The 20,033-nt window shown below is 39.2% G+C and overlaps 1 protein-coding gene across 1 annotated transcript in view; it reads right to left on the reverse strand.

Moving 5' to 3' along the window:
* Window positions 1-19,674, reverse strand: part of EIF2B5 (eukaryotic translation initiation factor 2B subunit epsilon) — a 900,599-nt gene extending 880,925 nt beyond the window's left edge. The window contains exon 1 of the mRNA XM_069618834.1: window positions 19,493-19,674. Within this exon, the coding sequence (XP_069474935.1) occupies window positions 19,493-19,639 (147 nt within the window). The 5' untranslated portion in view covers window positions 19,640-19,674. The remainder of the gene's footprint in view (window positions 1-19,492) is intronic.
* Window positions 19,675-20,033: the final 359 nt, after the last annotated feature.

Consider the following 20,033-nt stretch of genomic DNA (forward strand, 5'->3'; position numbering starts at 1 on the left):
CCCTCGATCAATTCAGCCTAGCTGCACACTGCATACATACCTCCTCACCTCCATGAGCACCTCAACAATTTTTAGAACACAGCAATATACAGCGAGGGTGAGGAGGATAGATATATATATATATAGTTCTCATTTCAGTTTCAACGTTACACTTACTCCCTAATGCAGAAAACATTGCAAAATGTTTGAGGGCAACAATACAATCAGTATGTTTTGCACAGTGATCTCTGATCAAGTACACTTACCATCAATCGGATGAAATTCGAAATGTATATTTTGACTAAATAACATGCACTGTTGAGGTTGTGTGGAAGCGACATGTGCGATGAAAGATTTTTATTTCCAATACGATTGATTTTTTATTATATTCTCTTCAAGGAATGTACACATGGTGTGGAATTAGAAGAGGAGGCACATGGATCAGAAGTGGTGCTGGTGCGGTCGTTACAGAGAACACCACGGTTTCACAGAAAATAAAGAAATCAAGGATAACTAGCAAACAATTTCGTTTTCTACAAGTGTTTTCTGCTGGTCTTTGCTTCATAACATGTTTTTGTATTTAAGTGCTATCCACTGTATGTGTGCTATACATTGAACATGTTTTTACAACTCATCTCCTAGAGGCCCAGAAGGAAAAGAAGTATACAGACAGACAATAAATGAAACCAAAGATCTCACTTGCCAAACAGATTTCGCCATGGAGAAACAACTATTTGGGGCGCAGTGTGGTCCATTCAATAAGCAGACGTGATGCTTATGCCCAATGGCCTGAAACTGAATGCAATGTGACCAGCATTGCCAGCAAAGTGTTCTTGGAACATTGCTACAATGTGAGAACTCTACAAGATGAAAATGAATATTAAGAAAATGCTTTGGAATTCCTTGCAGACCGCTTGACACAATCAACACCCACAAAAAAAGGTCCACCCAATAAACATCGACGTTGATGGTTTTTCCAGTTCGTGTGCAAACAACACAGACTGAAGCTTTGATGCAATTGAGCGAGGAACATGCCAAAGAGCTTGACTACAGTTTGTCTAGTTTGGCCGATTTGCCCACCACAGTTGAGTCACAAACCACAATCATGCAGGACGATTGGCTAATAAAAGAGCAGAGATAGATTGTATTCGACAGCTGCCTGGTAGAGATTTTAATGATGCTGAAATGTGTCCATACATTGAGGGGGAAAATATGCGGGCAGCCACTGGTGCATGCGTCTCGTTTATTACAAGGCGCTAACATGAAAAGCTCGAGAAGATTGTTTGATGAAACTCTTTGAAGAGACCTAAAGGGAGACACAGAATTCCGTCACACTGGAGATTTAGAGGTGTTCCACAATATGTGCCTAAAGTACAGACCCATTTCGGCATACACTGTATGCAAGCTCGGACATTACTAGCGCATAACGAGAACATAGGGAGAGACCAATCGAGAACTGCAGGAAACTTTAGGATGCTTTGTTACACAATGGCCTTTGCAAAATGAAGCAAAAATATACCAGGAAATGGAATTAGATTTTGTGAAAGATCTCACTTTGACTGTGTTGGACATGCATACTCATGTAAGCGATCCCGATTTTATTCCTAGGACACATACATCGCCACAAAACATTGCAAAAGTGCTGTGTCCACCTAAAGCGGATCTCGTTGAACAGTTAGACTTCCTGGCATAAATGATTTGCAGCAAGTTCGTACATGAACAATGGAATGCTATTAAACTCGAATTTCAAAGCTATTAAAAGTATTAAGAAGTATTTAATCATGCACATTTAATCCGGTTTACGATTCCATTCATTTATATCTCGAATGATAACATGCATGTCTGTGGTTGCTTAGTGTCTGTAAAGATCGACATAGGTGGCCATTGTGTAACTGTTTTGCCCCCTCCCGCTTTCGCCCTGCTCTTGTGAGTCCTTGACTGATCAGGGCACGGGAGGGTCAGATGGCTATCAGCATGAAAGGAACTGCGGGGTCTGAGCTGGTAGGCTCAGGCCTGGAGGGATGTAGTTTGTTAGTGCACGGGAAGTTCTGTGGAGATGAATTGGCACTTGGATTTATGACTTGTCAGTGTCTCACGTTATCCGAAGAGCACATTCCTCTGCGAGAACAGGGTGCGCACATACGTGGCGAGGACATGGGGTGGGCTGGCTGAGCTAGGCGCTGGGGGTGGGCGAGTTGCATTTGTACAAAGAGATGGATTTTCGGGCCTAGTAGAAAGATGACAGTGGGTATATTTGAAAATGGTTTCATAGTCATCTGTTTTACTTAACCTAACTAACTGTTTTCTAAAATTGTTTTCCAAAACTATTGATGGCTAAAAAAGTATTCACGATAGCGCAGAATTGGTGGATGCCAGCAAACAATTAGTTTATTTTTTGAACATATTTCAAATGCCACGTTGGTCGGCCGTCGGGCTATTCGCTCCCATGGGAGCGAAGGTCACTTAGTTTGATGTAGCTCATGTGTAGTTCACACCGACGTATGTTGTACAGTATGTTTTTGATTTGTGGCTTTCCTTCACAAAAACGAAACTGACCATAAAGGTTCAATTGTTGTTCAACCTTGGAAGAAAGGGAGGATTCGCTATGGATTGAAGGACGGAAGTTGTGGAATAACAGAAAAAACGATAAGGTTCACCATTTTAAAATTTGACATTGGAACATTTATTTTAATTCTATGAAAACTGTTGTCCTGAGCGAACACTCTGCATTACGCAGAGAGAATGGAAATACCAAATATGCAAGTTTGACTAAAGCAGAGTTTGTAGACAACGAGTAAAGTGTTTCATTTTCTGACCAGTATTGCTTGCTTGCATTGCAATGAGTTGATGGTTGGGGCATATTGTGACAAGCAAACACAGCCTGTATGCAGGCTAGTGATATCTAAACCACTTAGTCCCATGGCATATCAGTGTGTGCCATCAACGTTGTATTATTGGGTAGCAGGCGCCACTCTCTAGAAAGAATATGGAATGATAAACTGTTATATGTCTTTTTGACACCGAGTGTCTGCAGCCATCGCCTTTAGCTCAAGGTACCTCTGACAGATGGGAAATATCCATTTGAATATTTGACTTTATCCCGGCACATGAGCAGTCCAGCACAGAAATGCTATGGCAATTCCTTTCTCAACTAGATTACCTACAGCAACCCCATACACGTGTTTCAGCCTTGCTGTGTTCCATCAGTGAGGTGGAGCTGTGCCTCTCCGAGCACAGTTAGCATGGAGTCCACGTCTGAGTTCCACCAGGTTCCACCAACCCAAAGTTTGTTGCTAATATTCCGTTATAATGCCGTCTATGTGTTCAAATTTCCAGTCCCAGAGAAGGTATTTAAACCTTGAAGTCCGAAAGACATTCCTGTGCCACAGAACTGAGGGTGCTGTGGGACACACAAGAAAACAATGGTGCCTATGGAGTTGTCTAAAACTCCATCATTAAATAAACAACGATAGAAAACACATTGTATAGCAAAAGAGCTGGAGGGCTCCAAGGTAGAGGGAATTAGCACTTTGGTAAGAATTCTCCCTAACATAACAGTATCTGGGTAATTTGAAATGGGACACACATTGGAATGTGATTAAGGGTAAATGTAATCAAGCAGTCAACATGATTAAAAAAAGAAAAATTTAAAAAAAAAAAATAAAAATCGCTCTGTAAGTAGACACGGAAAGTCATTTGAGTACATGTTGTTGCTTTACCACACAAAAGTGCATTCCATCATTCATATTTTATGGTATAGAAATGGGGGGGCAAGGGGGGAGGATTATCCATCTGTCCTGAGAAGATATGAAGCATTTGTATTCCGAAAGCTTTTTTGGTTACCATCGACCCCATCCGTCATCTGTAGAAATATTTTATCTGGAGTTTCAGCATCCTGGAATTACATAACATGCAACCAGGAAAACTATCCCATTTTGTGATAAATTGAGAAAGTTGGAAAACACCATGTTTTGCACATTTGTAAATGCGATTTGTGATCTTGACAATTATCATACACTGGGCACCCTGGTGAAGATGATTAGCACCTGCACGAAATGGCACGCAGGATGATGTGGTGTGAGGTTGGACGGGGCAGGCTACATTAAAAAAAAAAAAAGAATAGTCTCAAACAAAGGATTATTAGAGCACAGTAAGGAACAGTACTTAACTAACTTGCTCTCTGGTAAAAACCAGACTCATTTTTGTGACTACATTAAAAACAGAGACATTAAGCCCTGATAAATGGTGGTAGCAGGGCAATAGTTAAACAGAATTTAAGGCTGAAATGTAATGTAAGCATTGCCTTATTGACCCAGGGTGCCTGGCTGGGTATTCAGCGTAGTATACACTTTTGTAGGCTGTGTGGTGTTTATTTTATTGAGACTTTGGAACACTAATTATTTGAATGTGAAGGCTTAACAAGACTACGATGGAAACATCAGAAAGCATACAATAATATCATTAATATGGTTGATCTCTCAATGATATGGTCTGAGTTTCTTAAAGGTTGTGATATTAAATCTCATTTTTAATGGAGGTGTGCTAAAATCATGAAGATAGTGGATAATATGATGTGATTTTATAATAAAGAGTTATCCCTTTGTGTATCAACATTATATAAAAGGTGTACATTTTTTATTAGCTCTGTTTTTAAAATTATAATATGGATTTTAACTGTTAAATTGATGATTGTATGTTTTAAATGTTGTATATGCAAAGCGTACCGCTATATGCGTATTAAGTCAAATAAAGAATGCATTTCTGGCTCCTATATTATGTATGTATCAAAAAGAAGTTTAAAAGGCAGTTGCCCCATTCTCAAAAGCGACTTGTTGAAGGTTAGTGCACCATCACAGGCTAGCAAATACACAGAATCCCTGAAGTTGGCGATTCAAAAATGACTGTACCAGAGTCATAAAAATAGACAAACATTTTATTACAAAATATTATAGACAATATGCTAAAAGAAACATCTCGGAATAACTCAATTTCAGATGTATTCAAATAGAAAGAAAGAAACAGTCATATTTAGAATGGAGCGGGTGTGTGCTCTTGGCGTTTATCTGAAAGTTTTTACCCAAAAAAAAAAAAAACTATGACCCAACAAACCCTTATAAGCCCAAAATTGCAAGTTGGCATTGTTACATAGACGATATTCATGGTTTGGAAAGGGTCAGAATCAGAGCTCACACTTTATCGCGTGGCTCAATAATCAGAATACAATTCACCAGTAACAATGATTGTCCAAAATGCCTTTCCTAGACCTTGAAATAAGAACATCAGAAGGCAAACTAGAAACCACTTGTTCAGAAAAGAGACAAAAGGCCTCCCTATAGGCCATTTCTATCGAATTGGACGTAATTGCACGCAACTCACTGAATATGAGCATCAAAGCAAAATTCTAAAAGAGCATCTTAAAGACCGAGGCTACTCTAAACAACTTGTTCAAAGAGCTTTCAAAAGAGCTAAAAATCACTAAGACATTTGCCTTTATCTGTTAAAAAAAGACCAACTTTAATAAAATTACATGTGTGTCGACCTTTACTCTGATAAATAACCACCTCAGGAAAATCATTTTTTTAAATTGGCACATCATTAAGACTCTGCATTTTGAACCAGAACCTCCGAGGTTTGCCTTTTAAGAGACAACCTAATCTCGGAGACAAACCGGTGCATGCTTATCCTTTTAACCTGTAAAGAACCCCTAAACAAAACACTTTGTGGACTTTGCCACCTGTGCAACAGCATTTTAAATGTGGCCATTGCTCAGTGGGTCCTATTGACAAAAATATAAAAACAGTCGAACATCAAGGCAGAGAGAGGAAATTAAAATCTTTCACCAATTGTAATACAGAGTGGGCAATTTATGGCATCAAACTCCTATATATAGGCAAAACTAAACGACAGATCAAACAAAGAATTTTCGAGCATCGGTCTTGCATAAAAAACAAAGTAGAAAATAAACCCATGGTAGCACACTATACTAAAAAACATCTACCATCGGATATGTTTTGGTTTGTCATCCAGATAATGTACCAGCCACCAAGAGGGGCGACAGAGATCTTGCCCTGAAGAAATGCGAGCAAAAGTGGATTTTTAATCTCAATACTGTAAAAAATGGCCTTCACTAGTCAGTCGAATGGGGCCCATTCATGTAATAAAGTCATAATTGAAAAGTAATTTGGCAATATATAAACTGCCAGAATTTTACTAACATTTCTATGCCTGCCTTCTTTCGGGTTGTTAGCAAGACAGAATATAATTTCATCTTAACGCACAAACATACCCCTCAAAGGGTAAAATCTAACACTAGATGAGGTATAACCATGTCGAAACATCATACTATCACTATATTCTGCTCCATGACCCTCAAAAGTAAGTCTGGTCCCCAGACATTTTATAATTATTTTTTGCAATAAATGCTTTTTTTGGGTAAAAACTTTCAGGTAAGCAACACCAGGAGCGTACACCCGCTTAATTCTAAATATAGGCTGTTTGGCACACATCCAACATGGCGACACTAATAGTTCTGTCATGGGTACTATGAAGACAATACAGTTATCGCACAGATCATGTGTCTGATCATGTGTCTCTTTTTAATATCGCGTGACACAAATTAGCGCAATACAACAGACTTTGCAAAGCACTTTGTGCGATTCCATACGTTAAAAATAATTACAGCCTATAGAGACTTAAAGTTCGATAAAAGTGTTGCTTTGATAGCGAGACATTTGGGCATAAAACACTTAAAGTGAACATTTGCCTCATACTCTAAATATGAAAGCAGCTGCTTTACGCACACTAAACATGGCGACCTTAAGAACCTTGTTTATGGTTACCATGAAGACTTTGTAGTTGTTAAACCGATCATGTGTCTTTTTATAGGATCAGGTGACACGGACTAGCAAAACGCAGCCACATTTAGTTGACGGAAGCCATCTGTGTGATTACAGACACCTAAAACAGTAGGTAACCACTACTTTTAGATTGAAAAAATAAGATCTTTCCCTCTTCCCCAAGATTGCCACATATATATTATTCTTGCGTTGTCAATACAGATACTGTTGCTTATCACGCCGTGAATATGAAGAAACACACGCGACAGGCGCCAGCACTTATTTGGAAAGAACATCCTTTTGCCATCCAAGACAAACCACGAACATCTATATAACGGTCTTATGCGATGTAACACACCTGAACCCACGATAAACAAGACACCAAGTATGCAAAAATAACAAATCTCTTTTATAATATGTGAAAAACTCACAGTAAGAATTAATATGCGACACCTTAAGTGGGACTAACATAGCTGGGAACATTCGTTTTGGGTTTCCTTCCAGCGTGCAGACTGTCGCGCTTTTCTGGTTACATTTAAGAATTCTGCCGTAACCTTCTCTTCATTAGCCTTAACAAAGATAAATGAATTATTTTTCAAATAAGAGACATGTCAGTGAGATTCTTTTCTCTTCAAAAGATAATAATGAGAATTCAATCATATTATGCTTCTGTTACTTAAACACTGGCTGGTATATGCTTAACATTGTAGGTATTACTGAACCACTTGAATTTATTTCATGAAATAAATATTCCTTAATCTTCGATAAGGATTCCATTATTTTTTCCGATTCAACTTGCTCAGAATATTAAAAAGGTTGACACCCACCATCGTCAGTGCACAATAATAGTTTTGTTTTTTTTTACAAAAAAAAATATTTTAAAAAGATATTACTTTCCTCCGTTTTGAGACAGTTTTTGCTTAAAAAAAATAACCTCTTGTTTTTCCTTTTGGCAGTGGGCTTGTCATTCGAAAAAACATCATAAATCAACATTACTGTCCTTAAGATGGCTACCCCAGCACAGAAGGACACTAGAGATAGTGTCTTATCATACACAGTATGCCGAAACATAGGTCGACCATCTGAGAAGCCTTAAGATGCTTTACCCTATATGACAGACTCTAAATAACATACCTCTGCCTTTACCCTATTTGTGATGATACAATCTATTCACGTACAAACCCCACTTACTATTTGAATTCAACTGTTCCTTTCTTTTTATTTGAATACATCTGAAATTGAGTTATTCCAAGATGTTTCTTTTAGCATATTGTCTATATTTGTGGACAACTTTATTGAACATTTTTCAAAAGAAATACATCATTCCAAAACAAATATGAATAAAACTTCAAATGGAACAGAAAAATGTGATATAAATAGAACAGAATCAATTAGTAAAATTATTCAAATATCCTCACTAAATGTAACAATCACAATTTGAAATGACACAGTAAAGTCTGAGGAAAATAAGAAAAAACACAAAAAACATTACTACACAACACAAACATAACAAAAATACTATAACAAATGAACCACTCTAATGTCAATTAAAAGACAAACCAGAGCCTATTAGCGCTCATCTCACGCACAGAGCTCATTAAAAGCATTCCATTGCTCCTTATAAAATTCTTCTCTATTTAAAGTATAATAGTTAATCTTTTCAAACCTCGAAAGCAACTGCACCTGCAATAACCATTCATGAATACACGGCTTTTTCCTCGTTTTCCAGAGGCGCAAAATTTGCTGAGTCGCCACCAGAAACACCTTAGTAGCCCAACACAGAGTCGCAAAACTCAATGACGAATGCCAATTGGTGATTTCAGAAGTACCGTCGACGGTGTACTTGGAAAAGATATGTCCCAAATCAACTCTATCCAAAACAACACTCCAAAAATCCTTGACCCTCAAACAATCCCATAACATGTGGAGCATAGTGCCTTCATCCTTAGAACATTTCCAGCATTTATTATCTTCTCTTAAACCAAATCTATGCATCCTAACCGGAGTCCAAAAAAAAAAAAACGTCCCAGGATCCTCTGTTGACTATACTTTAGATTCAGATCAATCTTCCTCCTAACTGGGACTTTCCATAGACCTTCCCATTCCTTCATAGAAATGTTCCCACCCAATTCATCACACCACGCAAGACGTAAAGCATTTCATGAAGATCTGTTCTTTTCCTCTTCCGGGAACAATTTCAAATAACTAGACACTTCACGAGGAGCAACTACAATAAAACTACACCTTTCCGGTCTTTGTAACAAAGGATCATTAAGCATTAATAATCTCTCAGAAATCAAATCTTTCAATGAGTTATATCGCCTCAATTCCCTATTATGTAGCGCAAACGTCATCTTCAGAGAGTCAAATGATACCATATCCTCTTCACCCCAGACATCTCTTTTAAGTAATATACCTTTATTCATCCAACTCCTCCAACATAACATATTATTGATCTGTAACCCTGGATTCTGCCAAATGGAGGCTTCCTCATAGAAATAAAGCCCCTGCCCCCACCTATAATCATTGATGTGACTGCATCTTTGGTAGCAAGCACAGTCTGCAAATTACTGACCGATTTAGGTAATTTACCAAGAGAGTACAGAGATTTAATTCGGAAGGATCTCATCTTAGACTTTTCTATCTGAGCCCAAACTGGAATTTCTGACTCATTTATTGAGAAATAGGATATTGATTTTTTAATGAAAAAACGTTTGTAGTAATTTTCAATGAGGGGGGTACCAAAACCCCCCCCATCGTGTACACTTCTAATCATTAAATATCTGGGTATCCTAGGTTTCTTCGAAACTCCCCATAAGAACGCCTGAAAAACCTGATCTACACGACCCAGAACATTTTTTGTAAACCTTAAAGGTAAAGACTGAACAATGTATAGAACCTTCGGTAAGAGCACCATTTTTATAGAATTAACCTTGGCCCAGACGGATTATGAGAGCCTACTCCATTTACGGACAATGCTCCTCATGTTTTCCAAGATTTTATCAATATTGAACCCAGCCATACCTTTCATGTCCCTAGACAAAAATACCCCTAAATATTTCACCTGACAATTTTCCCCCATTTACAATTCCTATCTAATAATGGTCTACGCACCGGAGTATCCCGAGCTGGGAATACAACAGTCTTCTCCCAATTAATTTTGTAAGCCGAGAGTCTACCAAACTCAGTAATCATATTCTTTAAGATGGTACCCCCTACATCAGGATTACTAAGGACAATCACTATATCATCAGCATAAGCCAGATCCTTAACTTCAATCTCACCAATTATAAAACCCGACAGCAGAATATATAATAAAAATGGTTCAAGGGCTAAATTAAATAGGTAAGGCAATAAGGGACATCCCTGACGTGTACCTTTAAATAATCTAAAAGAAGTTGAAAGCACCTCATTCATCCAGACTCTGCCACTGATACCTGACTGTAATGCCCCAACAACATTTATGGATAAGGGTCCAAAACCCATCTTTACCAAAGTAAAATTTAAAAAGCCCAAGTCACACTATCAAATGCCTTCTCAGCGTGTAGAAATATGAAAAGCAAATAATCTGATCGTGGAGATGACAAATTGAAAAATATCCAAGAGGGTCCTGATATCATATCCATGATGTCGTTTCATAAAACCCACCTGAGACCCATCAATTAAAGTACCTAAATGCTTATCCAGCCTAGAAGTAAAAAACGTTTGTAAATAGCTTCGCATCCACATTCAAAAGCGATATTGGACAATTCGATGCATCTTTCCCATCTTTATGGATCAATGAAATCACTGCTTCTCTCATTGAAGGACATAAAATCCTTCCATAAGAAACCAATAGAGTTCGCATAACTCCGGTGCCAACTTTTCAGTAAAAGTTTGAGTCGGTAATCCATCTGGGCCAAGCGACTTTCCAGACTTCAATTTTTTAATAGCCTCCATCACCTCCTCCACCGATATAGGAGCATCTAGAAATTCCCTGGCTTCCTCGGACAGACAAGGAACCTCAATCTTGTCAAAGAACTCTACCAGATCACTTTCCAACAGATCATGTTCCTCAGTATATAAAGATTCATAATAAGTATGAAAACATTCACTAATTTCTTTTTACAATAATCCTATCAGACTCATCTTTTATTTTTTGATGAAAGGACCTCACACAAACCAATATATTTGCAAGCAATTTACCCCAACAATACCCTTTCTCCTAAAAGCGTTGTTTTGAATAAAATGTTCCAGTCTGCTTGAATCTAAGATTCCAGACATAATTGCTCATATAACCTATTCATCTTTAAACAATCGTTCACTGTTCCAGTATGTGCATAAGCTGATTGTGATTTCCCCAGTTCCAGCTCAAGATCTCTCATTTTTGCTTCCCCTCCTTTCCTCTCTAGCTGTCCAATTCATCAATTCACCCCTAGCTGAGGCCTTAAATGCATCCCATACCATTAGACTATCAGCCAAATCTCTTAAAATCAAAATATCCAGTCACAAAACCAGAGAGTGACTTCAATGCTTTTTCTTCCCTCAGTCATCATCTAGCAGAATCCAGAGAGTGTGGAGCAAGACACAATCTAACCAAAACCAGAAGATTATCCGAAAGATGTCGCTCACACATTCTAGCTTCAATTATTGTCTCAACCAAACGTTCCGATGCGAGTAGGTAGTCAATCCTTGAAAAGGAATTGTGAACTGGGGAGTAAAATTAAAATTCCTTTGTATTTGAATGTAAAACCCTTCAAAGGTCAATTAAATCAAAGATTTCCACAAAATCTCGAAACTCTCCACTAGATCTGTGGCAAATAAAAGAGCATGCCAAAGATCTATCCAACTTGAAGTCCATAACATAATTGAAGTCTCCTCCTAAAAGGATTACTCCCCCCCCCCTCATATCAGCTAAAAGTTTAGTTCGAGTCAAAAAAGAGACTCCATGGTGCACATGGCAAGAGCAGACTTAACAGTCTATTTTCAAATTTCAGATAATCTAAAATGATCCGACCTGCATCATCCATAACTATCTTGTCCACACTTGCACCCAACCCCCTTCTAATCATAATCCCAACTCCCCGTGAATTTGTAGAATAGCAATTAAGCCACACTTTCGTATATCTAGAATTATTAAGGAGACTCTCAGTGCCATCCTCAAAGTGCGTCTCTTGAAATAGAATCACATCAATCCTTTCCCTCCAAATCCTGGATAGAATTTATTTTCTTTTTGAAGGACACGTCATACCTCCAACATTCCAAGTACCTACAGTTAATAAACCCATAGCCTAATACTCTCCAATTTAAAAATCACCATTTATGTGACCTCAATAAAGTGCATTATACCAAAAAGAAGAATAGCAATAGAGTTATAAATAATCGAATCAGAGCAGAAAACAATATAAACTCTACCAAACAACAAAACAAAAGACAAAAACATACAAATGGATTGAACAGAAAGAGCCCAACAGTAATTAGGCTCACTAGGAGTTACAATATTTACAAAACTAGACCTATTCATAACCACCCTTCAGAAAACTGTGCCCATTTTTAAAAGATATAGACTATCCATCTAGTCATTGCATCAAACACAAATTATTAACAATTAACAATATTCTCTCCCTAGTGAAACCACAAAAGGCCCCAATAATACCCATCACTCTATTAATGTAGACAATGCAATATACCTACTCCCAAACAATTTCACCCATGTCAAACAAACATTTGTCCACCAGTAGACACCAAAAACAACTGATCCATGGAAAGAAGACTAAACTAATATATGTAAAGTAATAATACCTTATCATTACTCCATCCACCAGAGTATAACTTCAGCTACCATGGAAAAAGGCTTATAGGGCCCACCTGGCATTTAAAAATTCTCGAGTATATACACTATACAGTTTAAATGTGTATTTCTACACGGTGCACCGTAAATACAAAACAGTTTGTAGCAGCTTGCATAATATGTTAAAGTAAAGAGTGGTTACTCCACATTAGCCCTACACAATAGCACCATCTCACAGTTTACAAGTCAGCCACAAGATTGATTGATCACATGAGGGAAATTGGCACACACACCACCAAACCGAGATTCCATAATGGTAGTATCGTAGACTGTGTATGTCAATCCAAATAATAAGATATACTACCATAAGTGTGTCCCAACAACCAGCGCATAACCAATGGTACACAAGACCAACAGAGCAGGAACATTGCATAAATTGCCAACAAAAGATTACCACATGTGGTAATATTGTACAGGATTTAGCAGCAGGAGCTGCTAAACTTTGCAAAGCCGCCTGCGTTTCTTGGATTTTTGCATGCGTCTCCAAGTAAAGTGAAGGGTAAAGTGAAGGCTAAACCTCAGTTTGCTGTATTTTAAGTGGGCTAGGTACAGACAAGATTAACTCCTCAACATTCGAACAGTAATTGCCACTGTGCATGGGAAGGCAGCGTCTGATGCTGGAGCAAATGAGCACAGAGCGTCAGCAGTAATATAAATAGGATATGCCCAGGAGAAGTGAAATGTTGATACCGTGCGACACGATAGGCCACTGACACTTAGGGCCCTGTTCGCGCCATTTGGAAATCTTGACATACCTTCTGGGCTAACCCTTGAAGCTTGCCGTCATTTCTGGGCCCATTCACCGCAAATAAGATCTACTCCTTCATATGTCCCGGACACCATCAGCCCAATACTCCTCTCTGGCGTAACACGAATGGAATCCAGGTCAGCTGTCCACCACAGCCGCGGCCCATTACGCTGCAGCCTAATTGCTCAAACAGCATTAGAGACACCGCTTCATGTCCACATCGTCTTCTGCTCGTCAAGCCTCCATGACAAATGCATAGCACACCACGTACATTACGTTTATGAGGAAACAGAGGTACCTTCCTCTAATGGGAATCCCATGGCCACATCGAATTTTCAACAGCACACGAGCAACATTTAAAGTTGACGGTTTAACATTGTAAAAGGAAAAGCAATAAACCCAGAAATATATATCACAATATAATAGATAATAAAATACAATGTAATAAATAAAAACGATGAACAAGCACAATCCAAGAATTATTTATCCCTTTTCTTTTTCTGCTGTGATGATTTTTGAGAAGTAGGGGCAGTACTTGCTTCCATAGGTTCTACATCCAAATCAGTTAAAAAGGCTTCAGATTGTTTTCAATCCATAAATGAATGTATTCTGCCTTCAACTATTATACAGAGTATTGCAGGGTAGATCATATAGTATTTAAGATGTTTGTTCCTAGCTTTCTCCTTAGCCACCTGGAAACATCTCCTTTTCTCCATAATGTCTTTACTCAAATCAGCAAAAATCATAATCTTATTTCCTCCCCAGGCAAAATCTCCATTTTCACGGGACTTCCTCAGAATGAGCTCTCTGGTTGGATACCTTAGAAATGTTGTTGTAAAGTTTCTAGGTCTCTGACCCAAGGCAGGCTTCTGACCAAGTGACCTGTGCGCTCTTTCAATTTCCAATGGTAGTTTTGGGTCCAAATTAAGCATAGAGACAAGTGCTTTCTGCAGACATGCGATAGGATTACCATGTTCAGCATTTTCAGGAAACCCAGCAATCCTCACATTGTTGCGCCTTGAAAAATGTTCTTGCTCAGAAAGTTTTGATGATAATTTCTCATTCACCATTTCCAAATGTCTGATTTGATCCGCTAACCGTATAACCTGGTCATCCACCGTTGTAAGGTGTTTCTCCACAGAAACTACCTTTGTGGTAAGGTCCAAATATCTCTCTTCAGAGGTCATCAGCTTAGCCTTGATGTCAGCCCTCTCCGCCATCATTTTGGTAGTAAGTCTAAAATCTTGTCATCTCTTCCTTCTTCCTCTCCCTTTCGTCTGGTTGAACAGTCTCAATAACACGTGATTCTTCAGCCATAATGATGATGAAGGGTAGTAGCTAAAGCAGTTGGCACAGGAGCTCAGGAATGGCTGTTTAGGTGCTGAAGCTGGCAGTTCTAGAATCTTGTCTATAATATTTTGTAATAAAAATGTATTTTCTATATTTTTTGACTCTGGTACAGTCATTTCTGAATCACCAACTTCTGGGATTCTGTGTATTTGCTAGCATATGATGGTGCGCTAACCTTCAACAAGTTGCTTTTGAGAATGGGGTAACTGCCTTTAAGGTTCTTTTTGATACATGTGTCTTCCCCTATAAAGGACATCCCCCAATAACAAAAAAATAGGGGCTACCCATTTTTCTTTACTCCTATCTTATGTAGACGGTTAAAATGTTTCATAGAGAAGGGGGAGATGTGCTAATCGATGAGCCAGGCCATGATTATGCTCATCCCCAATGAAGGGAGAATCAATAACAAATGTGGCAATTACAAGCCAATATCCTTATTGAATGTAGATGTAAAAATATTTGCTAAAATAATGGCAAATAGATTCGAAAATGTATTGGGAAAATAATTCATGAGTCACAGGTAGGGTTTATGAAAAATAGCTTTGGCTATGACAACATTAGAACACTTATTGACCTAATGAGTCTGCACCAGAGTGAACATTTAAACACATTCATTTTTATGGACACAGAAAAAGCATTTGGCAGAATAAACTAGGTCTTCTTGAGATTTACAATGGGAAAAGTGGGATTTGGGAGTAAATTTGTTGGGGTGGTTGATTGTCTTCAGAGTGCAGCGAAAGCATGCGTTTGGGTAAATAATGAACTGTCTGATGCATTCCACCTAACAAGAGGGACAAGGCAGGGCTGCCCCTTATCGTCATTCCTATTTAATATTGTATTGGAGCCATTGATAACTTGTATATGAAATGAGCAGGGAATTAGGGGTTTGAGGTTTGGACTCAAAGAAATTAAAGTGCTCTCTTATGCAAGCGTCATGGCGGTGGTTCTTTCTAACCAGGAAGGTGGTAGTGTGGCACTAAAAGAAACTTTTGAAAGCGTGGGCAGCTATCAGGGCACAAGGTTAATTGGGATGAGACGGAAGTGGTTCCACTTTCCTTGACCTGCAGAAGAGGTGGTTTTTCTGATTGGGACTGTAAATTGTCTGAGGTACATGTAAAATATTTAGGGGTCTATCCGGTTAAAGATATAAGGAGGATGGTGGAATGTAATGTGAAACAAATTGGTAGAAACTTTAAAGAGAGCTATTAGAAAGTGGGAGTGACTGGAGCTGGGGATCTGGGCAAAGGTCAAAGCAATTAATATGTCCCTTTTACCGAGAGTACTATATGTTATGCAATAATTACCATTAAGCTTCTCAAAAAAACAAAAACAATAAAAAAAAGAAAATCATGGAAATAGAGTTTTTCTAAATGTCCTCTAGGGTGAAAGGAAAAGTCCAAAGATTCAGAGATTCATTCGGTTACGCAGTGCTAAAGAGGGGGGTTTTGGATACCCAGATATGGAAAAATATATAGAGGATTCATACAAAAAAATTCAGCCCCCTATATGGCACCAGAGACTGAATGCGAGCCAGCTTGGTTGACAATAGAAGGACACTTTTCTCAATTTAAGCTGGAGAGTATTCAGTGGAAACGTTGCCAAAGGGAACAACTAAATTATCATCCATTACTGTGTCTAGGGAAATGATGGAATGGGGATTTATTAATTTTAATGGAAATATATATCTCAATTATAAAAAGGCATCTATTTGGCTCAATCCTGGTATAAAGAACGCAAATAAGACCTTAAATTGGCAAAGTTGGATTTCAAAAGGGATTTTAAACATAGGGGATATACTGCACGATGGGCGAATTCTAACATTTGAGGAGCTACAAGGGACTTTTCATTTAGCTAATAGGGAAAGGAATAGGTTCAGAGAGCTGGAATCTCTTGTACGGTGGGCATGTCATTAAGAAAGAGCCAGCAGGTTGTGCTATTTTTCACGCATCACCATGGTATCCACGTACTTAAATCTTATGCCAATGAATAGGTTTGCTGACGATTCCTGGAAATTACTGGGAAATGGGAGGAATAACTGGGATGTAAAATTACAGAAGGGGGATGGGGATGAATGTGGCGAGTGGGTTATAAGAGTAAATTGGACCTCAAGTTAAGAATTATCCATCAAGAAAATCTTAGGGCGGCTATATTGGACACCAGCGCGTATGTGTAAGTTGGGGATGATTGATGAGGATATTTGTTGCGGATATGGAAAAGAAAAAAAAAAGGAGACATTCATATGTTATGGTAGTGCTCCCGAACGCTGAAAGTAAGATGTGATTTTATCAATAAGCTTTGCAAGCATTGCCGTTAACAGATAGTGGGCGGTGTGAAACTGCTTGTCAATTGGATTGACAAAATGCTATTGGTAATAGCAGCAAAGCAGGTGTTGAAAGCGTGGAAGACAAGGAAAAAGCTGGATGAATGATATATTGATATTGTCTGATTTTGAGCAAGTTATGTTTCAGAAGCAGAGTAGGGAGGAAAAGTATTTGAACCTTTGGACATCTTTTAATGATCTGTATGTTAAATGAACGTTAAAAATCAGTCTAAGTATTGTCAACCAATTTGGAGCTGTGAGAGATGGCAATATTGGTTGTCTGAATGTTTGTTCTGTTTTATTGTCTAAGTGTATAAGTAGGTTTTGTTGATGAACTGACATTGTCTAGGAAGAGAGAATTTTGTCCTGATGAAAAGAATTTATAATTGATTCAACAGGATGAAGGGCAATCGATTTAATACTTATTTAGTGATGTATAGCAAGTTGATGATATTGGTAAAATAATTCATTGTATTCTTCCACATGTTTAACTTGAAAACAATAAATATGAATAGGAAGTGTAAGGCCTTCATCTTAAGCTATTTCTTATAAATACTAATAGTGTTTGGGTTCTCAAAATAGGAAACCATAAACTTGCTGAATAGGAACTTAATGTGGGATAACGAACCAACTTTATAGTAACCACCCAGAGCAGTAGGTTGCCCATCCTGGCCAGTCCAGAGGGCCTGCCATTCTAAGATTGGTCTCAGTCAAGTATGCAGAGCAGGGATCAGAATTAAGATTGAACAAGCAGGAGCTAAAAGTTGCTCCTTCGTTTCCTGCATTAACCAGTGCGCAGGAGCTACAACTGAGGAAGTAGAAGCTAGTACAGAGCATTATCAACTTAGCATTTTGCCCATTATTTATGACACATTTTGCTTTATATGCCTAATGCTTTTTTACACATTGCCCAGAACAGAGTTAATGTCACATAGGTATGTTTGGCATCAGTTGGCCTGAGGAGGCAGAATTGGCTCCTGGTAGCTATTGGTGTCAATCTAGTCAGGCCCTTCTGGGCTACAGAAAGGAGCTAAATAGCTCCCAGTTCCCCACAATGTCCAACCCTGTAAAGGTAGTCCGATATGAACTCGGCAAACTGCAGTAGAAGGGGGAACCATTAATAGATGCTTAAGAAAATAATGTTCAATTTTTTGAAGACACTCCAACTTGCAATAACCCCAATCTCGAAGCCATAACTTCCCTCCAGGATCGGTTTGCTCCTGTAGGTCGTTAACATATGCTCTACAGAATGCTTCCAACTATTTGACGCATTTTGACCGTTTGCTTAGCAATGTGAATACAGTTCAATCTACTGTTAAACCACAAGCACAAGTAATCAACGGAGGAACAGTGTAGGAGCTGCTGGCCATCCAAAACCACAGGGGGCTCAGTGGGAGAGATACACATTATTGGAGGAATATTCCTCCACCAATTATCTGTAAGGATCTTGAAGTTCTGGCAAGGAGAACAGCATCATCAGATAGCTGGGAGCAGGCAGTCGCCTGCCTCACAATAACAGACACTGGTGTGAGTGGTCTCTAAGTGGGATGCAAAGAAGTCAGATTAAAAAAATGGGGGCCAAGACGCACCCCTGGTGAAGTCCTTTTCTGACCGAGATATGTTTGCTTAGTTCACTACCAGGACCATACCTCAGAGTTGCGTGAAGGGCTTCCATTTTACAAATTAATAGTGCACAACACAGTTTCATGACATCCATCACAACAATCTATGCCAGCATTGCCACTATACAGCACATTTTCATAACTTGTGCCAGAACTGATGAGCACTTTTTCAAAATCCTGCTGGTAGCAACATATGACAGAGAAACATGTTTTTGGTGATGCCTATGCACACGGTATATATCAAAACCCCACCAGCTAGCACCTTGAACAAATAAGTAAACAACTGAAGTCAGCTACCTACAACACAGATAACTAATTCCTGTTAGAATATTGTTGTGTGCTTTGTTTTGACTGTTTACTTTAAAGTACTTGAATTACAACGAAATAGAACCAGCATCATTTGTATAGCAGTGAGCTATTGACAACGAGAACGGGCTGCGGGCTCACACAACATAAGAGGGTGGCTTGAGAGTGACACGTGTGACGGGCACATTTTGTTTTTTCGCCAATGCCCTGAGCACCAAATTGGTTTGAAACTGCCCACCCCACTCTCTCCAGTCCCCCGATACCTCTCCTGTCACCTGCCATGTCAGACCACCCTCGCATGTAGGCTTCGACATGCCACCCCTCTGTTTCTGCTTTGGAGCTGACCACCCCGCTCTCTAGAGTCCTGACAACCCTCTGGTAACCTGCCATGTCAGACTCTCCCTCGCACACCTCTTATGAGCCCCTACATCCCCGCATGTAACAGTGTTTATCTCGTTCATCTCTCACGTGGCCGAAATCCCCTATGCCTACAGCTCTCACCCGGGCCCGGTCCTTGCACAGGGGGCTAAAGCGCCGGTTGAAGCTGTCCGCCACTAGCACAGCCTGCAGTGACGGCTCTTCCTCTTGTTCTACCCCCGTTGTTCCCCCGGCACGCTTGCCTCCTCGACCTGTCACAGTCGCCGCCATGTTCAGACATAACACTAAGTCCACGCTCGATGACGTAATGAGAAAGGGCACACCGTGCGACTGGGTGGCAGAAAAGAAAGACTACAGCATACAGGAAGGCAGAGGCATAAAGGAAGTGTAAGAATCACCCGTTCTTCGGCAACGCTGTCATCAACGAGCGACTTTGGTCCTTTGACAGATGCTTTTTCACAGCTTTCAATTTGTTGGGCTTTCAAAAAGCATACTTGTCAACCCTCCCGATTTAGGCGGGAGACGCCAGATTTTGCTAGCAAAAATGTTGCTATTTTTTTACTGCCTCCCTCCTAAAATAATTCTAACCCAAATGCGTTTGAATGAAATTCAATTCCACCGATTGCTCGCACAGAATCTCCCACCCAGCTGCTGCAAATTGTTG

The sequence above is a fragment of the Ambystoma mexicanum genome, chromosome 10 (genome assembly GCF_040938575.1).
Source record: "Ambystoma mexicanum isolate Mex_15411 chromosome 10, UKY_AmexF1_1, whole genome shotgun sequence".
NCBI classification, from domain to species: domain Eukaryota; kingdom Metazoa; phylum Chordata; class Amphibia; order Caudata; family Ambystomatidae; genus Ambystoma; species Ambystoma mexicanum.